We start from the raw sequence: 20,358 nt of genomic DNA on the forward strand, positions 1-20,358 counted from the left end.
TATTTGTATTGGAATTGGATAATCCAGTGGCAATTTCAGTCATCTATCGACCACCTAAACCACACAAAGATTTTATTAATGAATTTTCTGACTTTTTAGGAGGAACAATCCCCAATTTTGATAGACTTTTAATCCTTGGGGATTTTAACATACATGTATGTTGTCCAGATAACGCTTTAGCCAAAGAATTTTTGAGCCTTATGGACTCATTTGATCTGGTACAGCATGTGAATGTTCCCACTCATAATCATGGTCATACTCTGGATCTAGTGCTTTCACATGGCCTGACAGTATATGATTTGGCAATAGATGAACATGTTATCTCAGATCATAAGCCTATCATTTTTAGAGTCCCCACCTGTTATAATGTTACAAGACCCACTAAGGCTGTTCGCTGGTCTCGTATGATTACTCCAACTACGGGTATTGAATTTTCTGCTGCTTTTAAGGAGGTGTCTCAATCATCTTTATTTTGTGAGGATTGTAGTGGTGTGGATTATTTTAATCAGTTCAATACTGTCTCTACTAATATTTTAAACTCTTTGGCTCCTTTAAAAGCCAAAAAACATAAATCAAAGGCTGAGCCCTGGCTCAATGATGACACTCGCACACTTCGTCAGGGCTGCAGGAGGGCCGAAAGAAGGTGGAAAAGGGATAGGCTGCAAGTCTCATATGAAATATTGAGGGTCAGTCTGAAACAACATCAGAAAGGGGTGAAAACAGCAAAGGACAAATATTTTTCAGACCTTATTGAAAAGAACTGTCAAAATCCAAGAGCACTTTTTTCCACTATAAATGCTGCCATTAACCCCTCTGCCGAACTTTTCCCCTGCGAGTCTCTGGAGATGTGTGACAAATTTCTTAATTTTTTTTTGGACAAGATAAGGGGTATTAGGTCAAATATCCCCTCTTCTTCTTTTTCATTTTCTTCATATGATTTTTCTATATCATCATCTTCCACCAACACTCTGAGTCAATTTGAACCTGTAACGCTGCCTGATTTGCACAATATTGTAGACCAGCTCAAACCTTCTGGATCCCCCCTTGACGCTCTTCCCCCACGGTTTTTTAAACAGATTTTTGAGGTGATTGGACCTACTGTTCTAAAGATTATGAACGGCTGCCTTGAAACAGCTATGGTACCAGATGACATGAAGCATGCCATTGTTCGTCCACTTCTCAAAAAAACTAATTTAGATCCGACAGTTGTGTCAAATTTTAGGCCAGTCTCAAATCTCACTTTTATGTCTAAAATTTTAGAGAAAATAGTGTTTCACCAACTACAGAGCTTTCTGAATGAACACCAGATTTTTGAGGTGTTCCAATCAGGTTTCAGGAAATACCACTCCACAGAAACCGCTCTGGTAAAAGTTTTAAATGATGTGTTACTGACTCTGGACTCTGGCAGGTCCACAGTGTTAGTGCTGTTAGATTTGAGTGCGGCGTTTGACACAATTGACCACTCTGTTCTCATCTCACGTTTGGAGCACTGGGTGGGCATTCGGGGAAATGCCCTTAAATGGTTTCAATCGTATTTGATTGGTAGAAGATTCTCAGTTAGGATTGGTGAATCTACTTCCAAAGCGTCTCCTCTCATGTGTGGTGTCCCTCAAGGTTCTATTCTTGCTCCGGTTTTATTCTCTTTGTATATGCTCCCCCTGGGGGCGATTTTTAGGAAATATGGCATCTCCTTTCATTGCTACGCAGACGATATGCAAATCTATCTGCCCCTGGGAACAAATAACGTTGGTTTGGATACCCTGTTGGCTTGTCTAGCGGAAGTAAAGGCCTGGATGTCCCTGAATTTTCTTCACCTCAACGAAGGAAAAACAGAGATTATAGTTTTTAAATCCTCAGAAGCTGCTAGCTCCCCTAGTGCTAATTTTAGTTATTTGTCTTCATGTGTGAAACCACTAGTAAAAAATCTGGGCGTGTTTTTTGATAGTGCTCTTAAATTTGACAAACAGGTTAATAACATTGTCAAAACCAGTTTTTTTCATCTTCGAGTACTGTCTAAAGTAAAATCATTTCTCTCGTTCAAGGATTTTGAACGGCTGATTCATGCTTTTATTTCCACAAGGCTGGACTACTGTAATTCCCTCTATATGGGTATCAATCAAGCATCTTTGAACCGTCTGCAGATGGTACAAAATGCAGCTGCCCGGCTCCTCACCGGTGTTCGTAAACGTGAGCACATTACTCCAGTTCTGAGATCCCTGCATTGGCTCCCCATTCGTTATAGAATTGATTTTAAAGTTTTACTGCTGGTTTTTAAATCATTGAATGGATCAGCTCCGGTATATATGTCAGATTTACTATCGATCCAAAATTCTGGAAGGTCTCTTAGGTCAACCAACCAGAGACTGTTAAATGTTCCCCGGTCTAGGCTGAAACTGAGAGGAGACCGTGCCTTTGCCATTGCTGCACCAAAACTTTGGAATAGTTTACCTGTCTCTATTAGAACTGCCTCTACATTGCACGAGTTTAAAGCAAAACTCAAAACTTATTTTTTTTCTCTGGCTTTTAATTGTAGATGATTTGTGCTGTGTCGAGGGGCGATAGAAAGTGTCCTGACTCAGTGCATCACAGCGTGGTACGGGAACAGCACCAGTCACGATTGCAAAGCCCTGCAAAGAGTGGTGCGCTTATCCGAGCGCATCTCAGGCTCAGCTCTCCCGTCTCTGCAGGACATCTACACCAAACGCTGCAGAGGTAGAGCTACTAAAATCATCAGAGACATTAATCACCCTGCAAACTCTCACTTCACCCTGCTGCCATCTGGTAAGCGCTTCCGTAGCCTGATGGCAAAGACTGAAAGACTCAGGAGGAGTTTCTTCCCCCAGGCCATCAGACTCCTGAACTCAGTCACGTGACTTCACTTCACCCCCGCACACGCATAAACATCCAGTTTTTTAACATTAACATCCACATACTGCAATTGCACTGCACTTTACTTTCCTATTGTTACTGCGTAACAACCTGTAATAAACCTTGCACATTATACTTCTTTATATATACATATTATATATTTTATGTTAACCACTTATTTTTAAGTCTACAGTTTATCTCACTTATCATATCCACATATTTTTTATATTTTTATTTTTATCTTATTTCCTATTTTTATCTTTTACTTGATTTATTTATAATTCTACTTATGTTAATACTTTTTATTCTAATTTTATTCTATTTCTATTTAATTTCTTGTAACTGTTATTTGCACTGTCCATGGAGCGGACCTGTTTACATTTCACTGCCAGTTGTATATTGTGTATATAACTGTGTATGTGACAAATAAAACTCTTGAATCTTGAATCTTGAATCTTGAATCTTGGTCGGTTTTGTGTCCTAATGTATGTTTTAGCCTACATGGTGCTATATTTTACTAATATTCGATATAATGTACAGCACCTTGGTCAACAATTGTTGTTTTTAATGGTGCTATATAAATAAAGCTGAGTTGAGTTGAGTTGAGTAGTCAAAAGACTATGACTAAAACTAAATCAAAATTTTACATCAAGTCCTGTGACTCCATCGATGGTTTTAAGTCTATGTTAAAGACATATTTATTTTCCGTTGCTTTCAACTGTCCTTAGTTATATGTGGTTGAATGATTTGTGTCTATGGATGTCTGTTTTTACTACTGAACTGTGGAATCTGTAAAGCACTTTGGTCAACGTGTGTTGTTTTAAATGTGCTGTATAAATACATTTTTGATTGATTGATTGAAAATATGCTGTCAAAATGAACACACAGATCAGCAGAGCCGAATCACGCTTCACCTGTAGAGTCTTCCTGAAGTCCCACATCAAACGATAATTTATCCGTCATAGAGCGGGACGTCTTCAGACAGGTCAAATACTGCAACACAAATCATCAACCTTACACACAGCGAGAGAGAGAGAGAGAGAGAGAGAGAGAGAGAGAGAGAGAGAGAGAGAGAGAGAGAGAGAGAGAGAGAGAGCGTTCACCAACCATCCCGCTGAAGGAGTGTCTGAGGAGGATGGCGTGGCCATAGAGAAGAGTCCGATGTCCTCCACCCTGGGCCGCCTGCGGACAGAACATCCCATCAGTCCATCACACACACACACACACACACACACACTGAGCTGATGTAGAGTCACTCACCTTCCTAATGAACTGCTGCGCGAGGCGTGAAGAACCACAGAGAGAGAGCGTGAGACTAGCTTTACTGCGTCTCATATCACACATTCAGGGCCTAAACACCTCACTCCACTACATTTACCAGCCATGAAACGAGTAAAGTTTGCGAACAAACTTCAAAGTTGGCTTGAAAAAGTCTCGTCTGAAAGCTTGAATTGATTAGTTGAAATTTAAGTTTGGGGAAGCAAGGGAACACACACACGTTTCTAGCGTTTTTTTTCCCCCTGAATTAGCATGTGTAATAACATGTTTTTATGGCATTTGCATGTTTTAGCATGAATTAACTTTTAACTGGCATGTTTTAGGATGAATTAGCATGTTGCTAGCATGATTTAACATTTTGCTATCATTATTTAGCATTTTGTTAGCATGTCTTATCGTTTTGCTAGCATGCCATAGCATGAATTAACATGTTGCTAGCATGTCTTAGCATTAAACAGCATGTTGTTAACATGAATTAATGTTTCTTAGCATGTCTTGGAAATTAAATAGCATGTTTTATCATGAATTAACATGTTGTTAACATGAATTAGCATTTTGTTAGCATGTCTTAGCATGAAATAGCATGTTTTATCATGAATTAACATGTTGTTAACATGAATTAGCATTTTTACCATGAATTAGCATGTTTAATAACATGTTTTTTTATGGCATTTGCATGTTTTAGCATGAATTAACTTATTACTGGCATGTTTTAGGATGAATTAGCATGTTGCTAGCATGATTTAACATTTTGCTATCATTATTTAGCATTTTGCTAGCATGTCTTATCGTTTTGCTAGCATGCCATAGCATGAATTAACATGTTGCTAGCATGTCTTAGCATTAAACAGCATGTTGTTAACATGAATTAATGTTTCCTAGCATGTCTTAGAATTAAATAGCATGTTTTATCATGAATTAACATGTTGTTAACATGAATTAGCATTTTGTTAGCATGTCTTAGCATGAAATAGCATGTTTATCATGAATTAACATGTTGTTAACATGAATTAGCATTTTTACCATGAATTAGCATGTTTAATAACATGTTTTTATGGCATTTGCATGTTTTAGCATGAATTAACTTATTACTGGCATGTTTTAGGATGAATTAGCATGTTGCTAGCATGATTTAACATTTTGCTATCATTATTTAGCATTTTGTTAGCATGTCTTATCGTTTTGCTAGCATGCCATAGCATGAATTAACATGTTGCTAGCATGTCTTAGCATTAAACAGCATGTTGTTAACTTGAATTAATGTTTCCTAGCATGTCTTAGAATTAAATAGCCTGTTTTATCATGAATTAACATTTTGTTAACATGAATTAATATTTTGTTAGCATGTCTTAGCATGAAATAGCATGTTTTATCATGAATTAACATGTTGTTAACATGAATTAGCATTTTAACATGAATTAGCATGTTTAATAACATGTTTTTTTAAGGCATTTGCATGTTTTAGCATGAATTAACTTATTACTGGCATGTTTTAGGATGAATTAGCATGTTGCTAGCATGATTTAACATTTTGCTATCATTATTTAGCATTTTGCTAGCATGTCTTATCGTTTTGCTAGCATGCCATAGCATGAATTAACATGTTGCTAGCATGTCTTAGCATTAAACAGCATGTTGTTAACATGAATTAATGTTTCCTAGCATGTCTTAGAATTAAATAGCATGTTTTATCATGAATTAACATGTTATTAACATGAATTAGCATTTTGTTAGCATGTCTTAGCATGAAATAGCATGTTTTATCATGAATTAACATGTTGTTAACATGAATTAGCATTTTTACCATGAATTAGCATGTTTAATAACATGTTTTTATGGCATTTGCATGTTTTAGCATGAATTAACTTATTACTGGCATGTTTTAGGATGAATTAGCATGTTGCTAGCATGATTTAACATTTTGCTATCATTATTTAGCATTTTGTTAGCATGTCTTATCGTTTTGCTAGCATGCCATAGCATGAATTAACATGTTGCTAGCATGTCTTAGCATTAAACAGCATGTTGTTAACATGAATGAATGTTTCCTAGCATGTCTTAGCATTAAATAGCATGTTTTATCATGAATTAACATGTTGTTAACATGAATTAGCATTTTGTTAGCATGTCTTAGCATTAGAAATAGCATGTTTTATCATGAATTAACATGTTGTTAACATGAATTAGCATTTTTACCATGAATTAGCATGTTTAATAACATGTTTTTTTATGGCATTTGCATGTTTTAGCATGAATTAACTTATTACTGGCATGTTTTAGGATGAATTAGCATGTTGCTAGCATGATTTAACATTTTGCTATCATTATTTAGCATTTTGTTAGCATGTCTTATCGTTTTGCTAGCATGCCATAGCATGAATTAACATGTTGCTAGCATGTCTTAGCATTAAACAGCATGTTGTTAACTTGAATTAATGTTTCCTAGCATGTCTTGGAAATTAAATAGCCTGTTTTATCATGAATTAACATTTTGTTAACATGAATTAATATTTTGTTAGCATGTCTTAGCATGAAATAGCATGTTTTATCATGAATTAACATGTTGTTAACATGAATTAGCATTTTAACATGAATTAGCATGTTTAATAACATGTTTTTTAAGGCATTTGCATGTTTTAGCATGAATTAACTTATTACTGGCATGTTTTAGGATGAATTAGCATGTTGCTAGCATGATTTAACATTTTGCTATCATTATTTAGCATTTTGCTAGCATGTCTTATCGTTTTGCTAGCATGCCATAGCATGAATTAACATGTTGCTAGCATGTCTTAGCATTAAACAGCATGTTGTTAACATGAATTAATGTTTCCTAGCATGTCTTAGAATTAAATAGCATGTTTTATCATGAATTAACATGTTATTAACATGAATTAGCATTTTGTTAGCATGTCTTAGCATGAAATAGCATGTTTTATCATGAATTAACATGTTGTTAACATGAATTAGCATTTTTACCATGAATTAGCATGTTTAATAACATGTTTTTATGGCATTTGCATGTTTTAGCATGAATTAACTTATTACTGGCATGTTTTAGGATGAATTAGCATGTTGCTAGCATGATTTAACATTTTGCTATCATTATTTAGCATTTTGTTAGCATTTCTTATCGTTTTGCTAGCATGCCATAGCATGAATTAACATGTTGCTAGCATGTCTTAGCATTAAACAGCATGTTGTTAACATGAATTAATGTTTCCTAGCATGTCTTAGAATTAAATAGCATGTTTTATCATGAATTAACATGTTGTTAACATGAATTAGCATTTTGTTAGCATGTCTTAGCATGAGAAATAGCATGTTTTATCATGAATTAACATGTTGTTAACATGAATTAGCATTTTGCTAGCATGTCTTAGCATGAAATAGCATGTTTTATCACAAATTAACATGTTAACATGATTTAGCATTTGGTTAACAAGTCTTAGCATGAAATAGCATGTTTTATCATAAATTATAATGTTGTTAACATGAATTAACATTTTGCTAGCATGTCTTAGCTTTAAATAGCATGTTTTATCACAAATTAACGTTAACATAATTTAGCATTTGATTAACAAGTCTTAGCATTAAATAGCATGTTTTATCATGATTAACATGTTGTTAACATGAATTAGCATGTTGCTAGCATGTCTTAGCATGAAATAGCATGTTTTATCATGAATTAACATGTTGTTGACATGAATTAGCATGTTTTATCACAAATTAACATGTTAACATGATTTAGCATTTGGTTAACAAGTCTTAGCATGAAATAGCATGTTTTATCATGAATTATAATGTTGTTAACATGAATTAACATGTTGTTAGCATTTCTCAGCATGAAATAGCATGTTTAATCATGAATTAACATGTTGTTGACATTAATTAACATGTTCCTAGCATGTCTTAGCATGAAATAGCATGTTTTATCATGAATTAACATGTTGTTGACATGAATTAGCATGTTGCTAGCATGTCTTAGCATGAAATAGCATGTTTTATCATGAAATAGCATGTTTTATCATGAATTAACATGCTGTTAACATGAATTAGCATGTTGCTAGCATGTCTTAGCTTTAAATAGCATGTTTTATCACAAATTAACATTTTAACATGATTTAACATTTGGTTAACAAGTCTTAGCATGAAATAGCATGTTTTATCATGAATTATAATGTTGTTAACATGAATTAACATGTTAGCATTTCTCAGCATGAAATAGCATGTTTTATCATTAATTAACATGTTATTAACATAATTTAGCATTTTGCAAACAAGTCTTAGCATGAAATGGCATTTTTTATAATGAATTAACATGTTGGTAAAACATGAATTACCATGTTGCAAACATGTCTTACCATGAAATACCATGTTTTATCATGAATTAACATGTTAACATGATTTAACATTTTGCAAACAAGTCTTAGCATGAAATTGCATGTTTTATCATGAATTAACATGTTAACGTGATTAAGTATGTTGCTAGCATGTTTTAGCATGAAAGAGCATTCCTAGAAAATGTCAAAACATGCTAGCAATACTATTGTTTTATCATGAATTAACATGTTACTAGATGTTTGTTAACATGTTGAAGCACATTGCTAGCATGATTTAACATTTTGTTAACATGTATTAGCATTCAATAGCATTGCTAACATGATTTGACATTTTGCTAGCATGTTTTATCATGATTTAATATGTTACTAGTGTGTTTTAACATGAATTAGCATGTTAGCATGATTTAGCATGTTTGCTAGCAGGTTTTAACACAGTGTTAACATGAATTGGCATTTTGCTAGCATTAACTACCATGTTAATAGCATGTTTTAACCTAAATGAACATGTTACTAGCATGTTTAACACTTTGCTAACATGATCGCATATAATCATAATAATAATAATACATTTATTTGTAACGCACTTTATATTAAACAATCTCAAAGTGCTAAAATATGTCTGACATGTTTTAACATGAACTAGCATGTTGTTAACATGTTTCAAATTTTGTTAACATGAATTAGCATTTGTTGTCAACATGATTTAGATTTATCATGAATTAACATTGCCCGCATGGTTGTAATGTTGCTAGCAAGTTTTAGCATGAGTTAATATTACTAGCATGATTTGCAATGTTTAGTAGCATGTTTTAACACATTGCTAGCATGATTTTTCATGTTGATAACATGTTTTAACATGTTGGTAGCATGTTTTATCATGAATTAACATGTTACTAGATGTTTGTTAGCATGTTCAAGCACATTGCTAGCATTATTTATCATGTTGCTAACATGTTTTAACATTAAATAGAATTGTTAGCATGATTTGACATGTTTCTAGCATGTTTTATCATTCATTAACATGTTACTAGTATGATTTGGGATTTTTGGTAGTGTGTTTTAACATAATATCTGCATTTGTGTTCCACAGAAAAAAAGTCATAATGGCTTGAAAAAATCTCGTCTGAAAGTTTAAATTGATTTGTTGAAATTGAAGTTTGGGAAAGCAAGGGAACACACACGTTTCTAACGTGTTTTACCATGAATTAGCATGCTTTGATAACATGATTATTTGGCATTAGCATGTTTTGACATGCATTAGCATATTACTGGCATGTTTTAGGATGAATTTTCATGATGCTAGCATGTTTTAACATGTTGTTAACAAAAAACATGTTGTTAGCATTAATTAGCATTTTACTAACATGATTTAACATTTTTCTAATATTATTTAGCATTTTGCAAACATGTCTTAACATTTACTAGCATGTCTTAGCATTTTTCTAGCATGCCTTGGCATGTTTAACATGAATTAACATGTTTGCTAGCATTTCTTAGCGTGAAATAGCTTGTTTTATCATGAATTAACATGTTAACAGGATGTAGCATGTTGCTAGGATGTCTTGGCATGAATTAACATGTTGTTAACATAATTTTGCATTTTGCTAAAATGTCTTAACATGAATTAACATGTTGTTAACATGAATTAACATGTTGCTAACATGTATTAGCATTAAAATAGCATGTTTTATAATTAATTAACATGAATTAACATGTTGTTAACATGATTTAACATTTTGCTAGCATGTTTTAACATGAATTAACATGTTTTATCATTAATTAACACGTTAACATTAATTAACATGTTAACATGACTTAGCATGTTTTGCTAGGATGTCTTAGCATGAATTAACATGTTAACATGATTTTGCATTTTACTAGTATGTCTTAGCATGAATTAACATGCTGTTAACATGAATTAACATGTTGCTAACATGTCTTGGCATTTTGCTAGCATGTTTTATCATGAACTAACATGTTAACATTAATTAACATGTTAACATGACTAAGCATGTTGCTAGGATGTCTTAGCATGAATTAACATGTTGTTAGCATGATTCACCATTTTGCTAGCATGTTTTAGCATTAAATAGCATTGCTAGCAAATGTCAAATCATGTTAGCAATGCTATTGTTTTATCATGAATTAACAAGTTACTAGATGTCTGTTAACATGTTTAAGCACATTGGCAGTCTGATTTAACATTTTGCATGTTTTAACCTAAATGAACATGTTACTAGCATGATTTGACAATGTTACTAGCATGGTTAACACTTTGCTAACATGATTGCATTTGTCTAGCATGTTTTAGCATTAATTACCATGTTGATAGCATGTTTTATCCTAAACAAACATGTTGCTAGCATGATTTGACATGTTACTAGCATGGTTAACACTTTGCTAACATAATTGCATGTGTCTAGTATGAATTACCATGTTGTTAGCATGTTTAACATTTTGTTAACATTAATTAGCATTTGTTGTTAATTAACATTGCTCGCATGGTTGGGATGTTGCTAGCAAGTTATAGCATTAATTAACATGTTACTAGATGTTTGTTAGCATGTTTAAGCACATTGCTACCATGATGTAGAATGTTGCTAACATTAATTAACATGTTACTGGTAAGATTTGTGATAGCATGTTTTAACATCTTAACATGAATTAGCATGTTTTATCATGAAATAACATGTTACTAGATGTTTGTTAGCATGCTTAAGCAAATTGCTACCGTGATGTAACATGTTGCTAACATGTTTTAACATGAATTAACATGTTACAAGTTTGATTTGTGATGTTTGGAAGCATGTGTTAACATATTAACATGAATTAGCATGTTTTAATCATGAAATAACATGTTACTAGATGTTTTTTAACATGCTTAAGCACATTGCTACCATGATGTAAAGTGTTGCTAACATTAATTAACATGTTACTGGTAAGATTTGTGATGTTTGGTAGCATGTTTTAACATTTTAACATGAATTAGCATGTTTTATCATGAAATAACATGTTACTCAATGTTTGTTAGCATGCTTAAGCACATTGCTACCATTATGTAACATGTTGCTAACATGTTTTAACATGAATTAACATGTTACAAGTTTGATTTGTGATGTTTGGAAGCATGTGTTAACATGAATTAGCCTGTTTTATCATGAAATAACATGTTACTAGATGTTTGTTAGCAAGTTTAAGCACATTGCTACCATGATGTAACATGTTGCTAACATGTTTTAACATGAATTAACATGTTACTGGTAAGATTTGTGATGTTTGGTAGCATGTTTTAACATGTTAACATGAATTAGCATGTTTTATCATGAAATAACATGTTACTAGATGTTTGTTAGCATGCTTAAGCACATTGCTACCATGATGTAACATGTTGCTAACATGTTTTAACATGAATTAACATGTTATTAGTATGATTTGTGATGTTTGGAAGCATGTTTTAACATGTTAACATGAATGAACATGTTACTAGCATGATTTTACAAGTTATTGTGTTAAAGTATTGACCCGCTCAATGAAAGCGTATGGGACTTTTATGATTTTTAATCTTCATTTGTATGAAAACCGTCAGTCGGATCAGTCTGAAAACACACAGCACAGCGAGTCAGAACCGTCTGAAGGTCTGAGCCGATTTTAGTGGCTGTAGCTTTAAAGCTCTAGGAGGAGATGCTGTCTAAAACTCAGCTCAGAAGAATTTTAAGTAGTAGATTAAAGTAGAGTTTTTCAAGCCAACTTAAAGGGTTAGTTCACCTAAAAATGTAAATTGTGTCATTAATGACTGAGCCTCATGTGGTTGGACACCCGTCAGACCTCCGTTCATCTTCAGACACAAATGAAGATATTTTAGTGTAAATCTGATGCTCTGAAAGGCCTCCATTGGCTCAACTTTACACTCTCAAGACCCTTAAAAGACACTAAAGACGTCGTTACAAAGTCCATCTCACTACAGCGGCTCTACAATAACTTTATGAAGACGAGAATAGTTTGTGCACAAAAAAAACCTAAATAACGACTTATATAGTGATGACGATTTCAAAACACGGCCTCATGAAGCTTCGATGCGTTATAAATCAGTGAGTCGATTCAGCAGTTTGAAGCGTTATGAATCAGTGAGTCGATTCATGATTCGGATCGTGTGTCAAACCGCCAAACTGCTGAAATCACGTGACTTTGGCGATTCAAACTGCTGAATCGACTCACTGATTCATAACGCTTCAAACCGCTGAATCGACTCACTGATTCATAACGCTTCAAACTGCTGAATCGACTCACTGATTCATAACGCTCCAAACTGCTGAATCGACTCACTGATTCATAACGCTTCAAACCGCTGAATCGACTCACTGATTCATAACGCTTCAAACTGCTGAATCGACTCACTGATTCATAACGCTTCAAACCGCTGAATCGACTCACTGATTCATAACGCTTCAAACTGCTGAATCGACTCACTGATTCATAACGCTTCTAAGCTTCATGAGGCCGTGTTTTGAAATCGTCATCACTATATAAGTCGCTATTTAGGGTTTTTTTGTGCACAAAAACTATTGTCGCCGATTCATAAAGTTATTGTAGAGCCGCTGTAGTGAGATGGACTTTGTAACTTTAGTCTTTAGTGTCTTTTAAGGGTCTTGAGAGTGTAAAGTGCCATTGAGCCAATGGAGGCCTTTCAGAGCATCAGATTTACACTAAAATATCTTCATTTGTGTCTGAAGATGAACGGAGGTCTGACGGGTGTCCAACCACATGAGGCTCAGTCATTAATGACACAATTTACATTGTTGGGTGAACTAACCCTTTAATGACAGTACCAGTGAAATTTCACAATTCTCTATTCCAGTCTAAAATGACTAGCCTTGCTAATGTAAAACAATCTCCCTCCCGAGTCTTCGTTACGATGAAGCGCTGGCCCGTCAGCTTTCCCACTCGCATTTGGTGTTGATTTTAGGCCCTGCATGTATGCGAGTGCACTACAGGAGAGCAAACGCAGAGCTCAGAGCAGCCACCGGTCATCAGGCTCACCGTCTGACCTTTCAGCAGAAGCCCTGGAGCTTCCAGCAGATCGCGGAGAGAAGCTGATCGACCTGAAGACTGAGAGCGGTCAGAGATCTGGGCCACTGACCCCTCTGTGAATGCCGGACTTCCGCCGGACGCAGTGAATGTGTTGTTCTGAATTAGAATCTGCTGTCCGATGAGAGGCGGTCAGTGGCATTAACGCCGTTTCCAAAGCTTGTTACGAAATAAAACGTCTCTCTCAAGCGACGCCGTAGGTCTGATATAAAATGACCAGTAAATGGCTTAACTGGTGCTTCGTTTGGGGCTGCTACAGATGATTCTCGGTAAGCGCTGGTCAGAGCACTGGTCAGAGCACTGGTCAGAGCACTGGTCAGCACTGGTCAGAGCACTGGTCAGAGCACTGGTCAGAGCACTGGTCAGAGCACTGGTAGGCACTGGTCAGAGCACTGGTCAAAGCACTGGTCAGCACTGGTAAGAGCATTGGTCAGAGCACTGGTCAGAGCACTGGTCAGAGCACTGGTCAGAGCACTGGTCAGCGCTGGTCAGAGCACTGGTCAGCACTGGTCAGAGCACTGGTCAGAGCACTGGTCAGCGCTGGTCAGAGCACTGGTCAGAGCACTGGTCAGCACTGGTCAGAGCACTGGTCAGCACTGGTCAGAGCACTGGTCAGCGCACTGGTCAGCGCTGGTCAGAGCACTGGTCAGCACTGGTCAGAGCACTGGTCAAAGCACTGGTCAGAGCACTGGTCAGCGCTGGTCAGAGCACTGGTCAGAGCACTGGTCAGCACTGGTCAGAGCACTGGTCAGCACTGGTCAGAGCACTGGTCAGCGCACTGGTCAGCGCTGGTCAGAGCACTGGTCAGCACTGGTCAGAGCACTGGTCAGCACTGGTCAGAGCACTGGTCAAAGCACTGGTCAGAGCACTGGTCAGCGCTGGTCAGAGCACTGGTCAGAGCACTGGTCAGCACTGGTCAGAGCACTGGTCAGAGCACTGGTCAGCGCTGGTCAGCGCTGGTCAGAGCACTGGTCAGCACTGGTCAGAGCACTGGTCAGCACTGGTCAGAGCACTGGTCAGAGCACTGGTCAGCACTGGTCAGAGCACTGGTCAGAGCACTGGTCAGAGCACTGGTCAGAGCACTGGTCAGCACTGGTCAGAGCACTGGTCAGAGCACTGGTCAGCACTGGTCAGAGCACTGGTCAAAGCACTGGTCAGCACTGGTCAGAGCACTGGTCAGAACGCTGGTCAGTGCCTGCAGAGCGCTGGTCAGCTGGTCATATCTCTATGACAATCATATCTCTATATGACATCATATCTCTATATGACAATCATATCTCTATGACAATCATATCTCTATATGACATCATATCTCTATATGACAATCATATCTCTATATGACAATCATATCTCTATATGGCAATCATATCTCTATATGACAATCATATCTCTATATGACAATCATATCTCTATATGGCAATCATATCTCTATGACAATCATATCTCTATATGACAATCATATCTCTATATGACAATCATATCTCTATGACAATCATATCTCTATATGACATCATATCTCTATATGACAATCATATCCCTATGACATCATGACTCTATATGACAATCATATCTCTATGACAATCATATATCTATATGACATCATGTCTCTATATGACAATCATATCTCTATATGACATCATGACTCTATATGACAATCATATCTCTATATGACAATCATATCTCTATGACAATCATATCTCTATGACATCATGTCTCTATATGACATCATATCTCTATATGACAATCATGTCTCTATATGACAATCATATCTCTATATATCTCTATATGACAATCATGTCTCTATATGACAATCATATCTCTATATGACAATCATATCTCTATATGACATCATATCTCTATATGACAATCATATCTCTATATGACATCATGTCTCTATATGACATCATGTCTCTATATGACATCATATCTCTATGACAATCATATCTCTATATGACATCATGTCTCTATATGACATCATATCTCTATGACAATCATATCTCTATATGACATCATATCTCTATATGACATCATGTCTCTATATGACATCATATCTCTATGACAATCATATCTCTATATGACAATCATATCTCTATATGACATCATATCTCTATATGACAATCATATCTCTATATGACATCATATCTCTATATGACAATCATATCTCTATATGACAATCATATCTCTATATGACATCATGTCTCTATATGACATCATATCTCTATGACAATCATATCTCTATATGACATCATGTCTCTATATGACATCATATCTCTATGACAATCATATCTCTATATGACATCATATCTCTATATGACATCATGTCTCTATATGACATCATATCTCTATGACAATCATATCTCTATATGACATCATATCTCTATATGACATCATGTCTCTATGACAATCATATCTCTATATGACAATCATATCTCTATATGACATCATATCTCTATATGACAATCATGTCTCTATATGACAATCATATCTCTATATGACATCATATCTCTATATGACATCATATCTCTATATGACAATCATATCTCTATATGACAATCATATCTCTATATGACAATCATATCTCTATATGACATCATATCTCTATATGACAATCATATCTCTATATGACATCATATCTCTATATGACAATCATATCTCTATATGACATCATGACTCTAGATGACATCATATCTCTATATGACATCATATCTCTATATGACATCATGTCTCTATATGACATCATATCTCTATGACAATCATATCTCTATATGACATCATATCTCTATATGACATCATGAAGGCTAATGTTGAAGAGAGTCTCAGATGATGGTCTTCATAAACTGGAGATTTAGGCCAAATAAGTAGAACTTTTTTTTTTTACATTTTAAAGTTTGTTTTATTTATTTTATTTGAGTTAACAACCCTGTATATATAATATATTAAAGGGGTGGTAAAACACATTGTTTTGAAGGCTTGATTGTGTTTGTGGGCTGCACTGTAACATGTGTTCATGCTTCGTTTTAAAAAAAAAATCATTATTTTTCATATATTTGACCTTTATTCTACACTGCTCTGTCCCTCCTTGTAAATCAGTCTGATGGTTTCCAGGTTCTATGAAGCCAGTCCCTCAAAAATACGCGATGGGCTCTGATTGGTCAGCTGGCCCAGTGTGTTGTGATTCGCTAGTTTGTCAGAAACGTCACGCCCCTTCCCTTCACCTGTGCTTTGGTCAGTATTAGAAACGATGGCGTCAATAAAACCACACCAATCTGAGCCCGAGTCAGACCCAGAACATTTGAGTGAAGATGATGGAGCAGAAGCTGTTCAGTCCTCAAGAGTAAAGACTGCGGATCTATAGTGATCGCTACTGAATGCTTTTGTATTTTTAGAACGATTATAGACAAATATCTGTCGCAAGAACTATTAACCCAAAACACTAAACACTGGCTTTACAAGTTAGCCAAATCACACACAGAACCATGTTTAGCAAGCCTGTAGATAAACAACACATAAAAGCTCTAATCAAAGAATCATTTACACTAATGCCAAGTTCGCTGTTGAGATTTTAACGTTAATGTTTGTAACGTTAGGTGTTCGTCGGATAACGTTAAGTATGAATGAGCATTTAACAGACTGGTTTGCAGAACAGTGTTGTCATCTGTTTACTTCCTTGCTACAACCTATTACAGGAAAACACATAGATGAAAAATAAATCAGACTTACAGGTTGTGGCCCGTGAACAGCTTCTGTTTGTAAATCCAGCTTTCAGGACAAGCCGTTGTGCATATCCTGTATTGAACTCGCGAACATTGTGGAAGTTTTCCTCCGTGAGATGAGCCCCGCGCGCGCCTGTTTCCCTTCTGTCTCATACACACGTGCATATAACATACTGTGTGTTAAACGCTCTGCAACGCACCCCTGTCCCTATGAAGGCTGAACAGAGCAAGTGCCCCAGACCTGCAATCCGGATGAAAATAACAGCGTTTCCTCGGCATCGCGGCAACAACACTCCAGCCTAACTATACCACAACACCACTCCAGCCTAACTATACCACAACACCACTCCAGCCTAACTATACCACAACACCACTCCAGCCTAACTATACCACAACACCACTCCAGCCTAACTATACCACAACAACACTCCAGCCTAACTATACCACAACACCACTCCAGCCTAACTATACCACAACACCACTCCAGCCTAACTATACCACAACAACACTCCAGCCTAACTATACCACAACAACACTCCAGCCTAACTATACCACAACACCACTCCAGCCTAACTATACCACAACACCACTCCAGCCTAACTATACCACAACAACACTCCAGCCTAACTATACCACAACACCACTCCAGCCTAACTATACCACAACACCACTCCAGCCTAACTATACCACAACAACACTCCAGCCTAACTATACCACAACACCACTCCAGCCTAACTATACCACAACACCACTCCAGCCTAACTATACCACAACACCACTCCAGCCTAACTATACCACAACAACACTCCAGCCTAACTATACCACAACACCACTCCAGCCTAACTATACCACAACACCACTCCAGCCTAACTATACCACAACAACACTCCAGCCTAACTATACCACAACACCACTCCAGCCTAACTATACCACAACAACACTCCAGCCTAACTATACCACAACACCACTCCAGCCTAACTATACCACAACAACACTCCAGCCTAACTATACCACAACAACACTCCAGCCTAACTATACCACAACACCACTCCAGCCTAACTATACCACAACAACACTCCAGCCTAACTATACCACAACACCACTCCAGCCTAACTATACCACAACACCACTCCAGCCTAACTATACCACAACAACACTCCAGCCTAACTATACCACAACACCACTCCAGCCTAACTATACCACAACACCACTCCAGCCTAACTATACCACAACAACACTCCAGCCTAACTATACCACAACACCACTCCAGCCTAACTATACCACAACAACACTCCAGCCTAACTATACCACAACACCACTCCAGCCTAACTATACCACAACAACACTCCAGCCTAACTATACCACAACACCACTCCAGCCTAACTATACCACAACAACACTCCAGCCTAACTATACCACAACACCACTCCAGCCTAACTATACCACAACAACACTCCAGCCTAACTATACCACAACACCACTCCAGCCTAACTATACCACAACACCACTCCAGCCTAACTATACCACAACACCACTCCAGCCTAACTATACCACAACACCACTCCAGCCTAACTATACCACAACAACACTCCAGCCTAACTATACCACAACACCACTCCAGCCTAACTATACCACAACACCACTCCAGCCTAACTATACCACAACACCACTCCAGCCTAACTATACCACAACAACACTCCAGCCTAACTATACCACAACACCACTCCAGCCTAACTATACCACAACACCACTCCAGCCTAACTATACCACAACACCACTCCAGCCTAACTATACCACAACACCACTCCAGCCTAATTATACCACAACACCACTCCAGCCTAACTATACCACAACAACACTCCAGCCTAACTATACCACAACAACACTCCAGCCTAACTATACCACAACACCACTCCAGCCTAACTATACCACAACAACACTCCAGCCTAACTATACCACAACACCACTCCAGCCTAACTATACCACAACACCACTCCAGCCTAACTATACCACAACACCACTCCAGCCTAACTATACCACAACACCACTCCAGCCTAACTATACCACAACAACACTCCAGCCTAACTATACCACAACACCACTCCAGCCTAACTATACCACAACAACACTCCAGCCTAACTATACCACAACACCACTCCAGCCTAACTATACCACAACAACACTCCAGCCTAACTAAACCACAACAACACTCCAGCCTAACTATACCACAACACCACTCCAGCCTAACTATACCACAACACCACTCCAGCCTAACTATACCACAACACCACTCCAGCCTAACTATACCACAACACCACTCCAGCCTAACTATACCACAACACCACTCCAGCCTAACTATACCACAACACCACTCCAGCCTAACTATACCACAACACCACTCCAGCCTAACTATACCACAACACCCCTCCAGCCTAACTATACCACAACAACACTCCAGCCTAACTATACCACAACACCACTCCAGCCTAACTATACCACAACACCACTCCAGCCTAACTATACCACAACAACACTCCAGCCTAACTATACCACAACACCACTCCAGCCTAACTATACCACAACAACACTCCAGCCTAACTATACCACAACACCACTCCAGCCTAACTATACCACAACAACACTCCAGCCTAACTATACCACAACACCACTCCAGCCTAACTATACCACAACACCACTCCAGCCTAACTATACCACAACAACACTCCAGCCTAACTATACCACAACACCACTCCAGCCTAACTATACCACAACACCACTCCAGCCTAACTATACCACAACACCACTCCAGCCTAACTATACCACAACACCACTCCAGCCTAACTATACCACAACACCACTCCAGCCTGACTATACCACAACACCACTCCAGCCTGACTATACCACAACACCACTCCAGCCTGACTATACCACAACACCACTCCAGCCTGACTATACCACAACACCACTCCAGCCTAACTATACCACAACAACACTCCAGCCTAACTATACCACAACACCACTCCAGCCTAACTATACCACAACAACACTCCAGCCTAACTATACCACAACAC

General features: G+C 37.3%; 1 protein-coding gene across 1 annotated transcript in view; it reads right to left on the bottom strand.

Moving 5' to 3' along the window:
• Nucleotides 1–20,358, bottom strand: part of LOC307136715 (ryanodine receptor 3-like) — a gene marked incomplete at both ends in the record, with an annotated part of 116,652 nt that overhangs the window by 41,523 nt on the left and 54,771 nt on the right. Inside the window, 3 exons of the mRNA XM_079833964.1 lie at nucleotides 3,783–3,861; nucleotides 3,976–4,050; nucleotides 4,129–4,143. Coding sequence (XP_079690090.1) covers nucleotides 3,783–3,861; nucleotides 3,976–4,050; nucleotides 4,129–4,143 — 169 coding nt within the window. The remainder of the gene's footprint in view (nucleotides 1–3,782; nucleotides 3,862–3,975; nucleotides 4,051–4,128; nucleotides 4,144–20,358) is intronic.

Source organism: Gobio gobio (assembly GCF_949357685.1).
Source record: "Gobio gobio genome assembly, chromosome: 13".
Lineage (NCBI taxonomy): Eukaryota > Metazoa > Chordata > Actinopteri > Cypriniformes > Gobionidae > Gobio > Gobio gobio.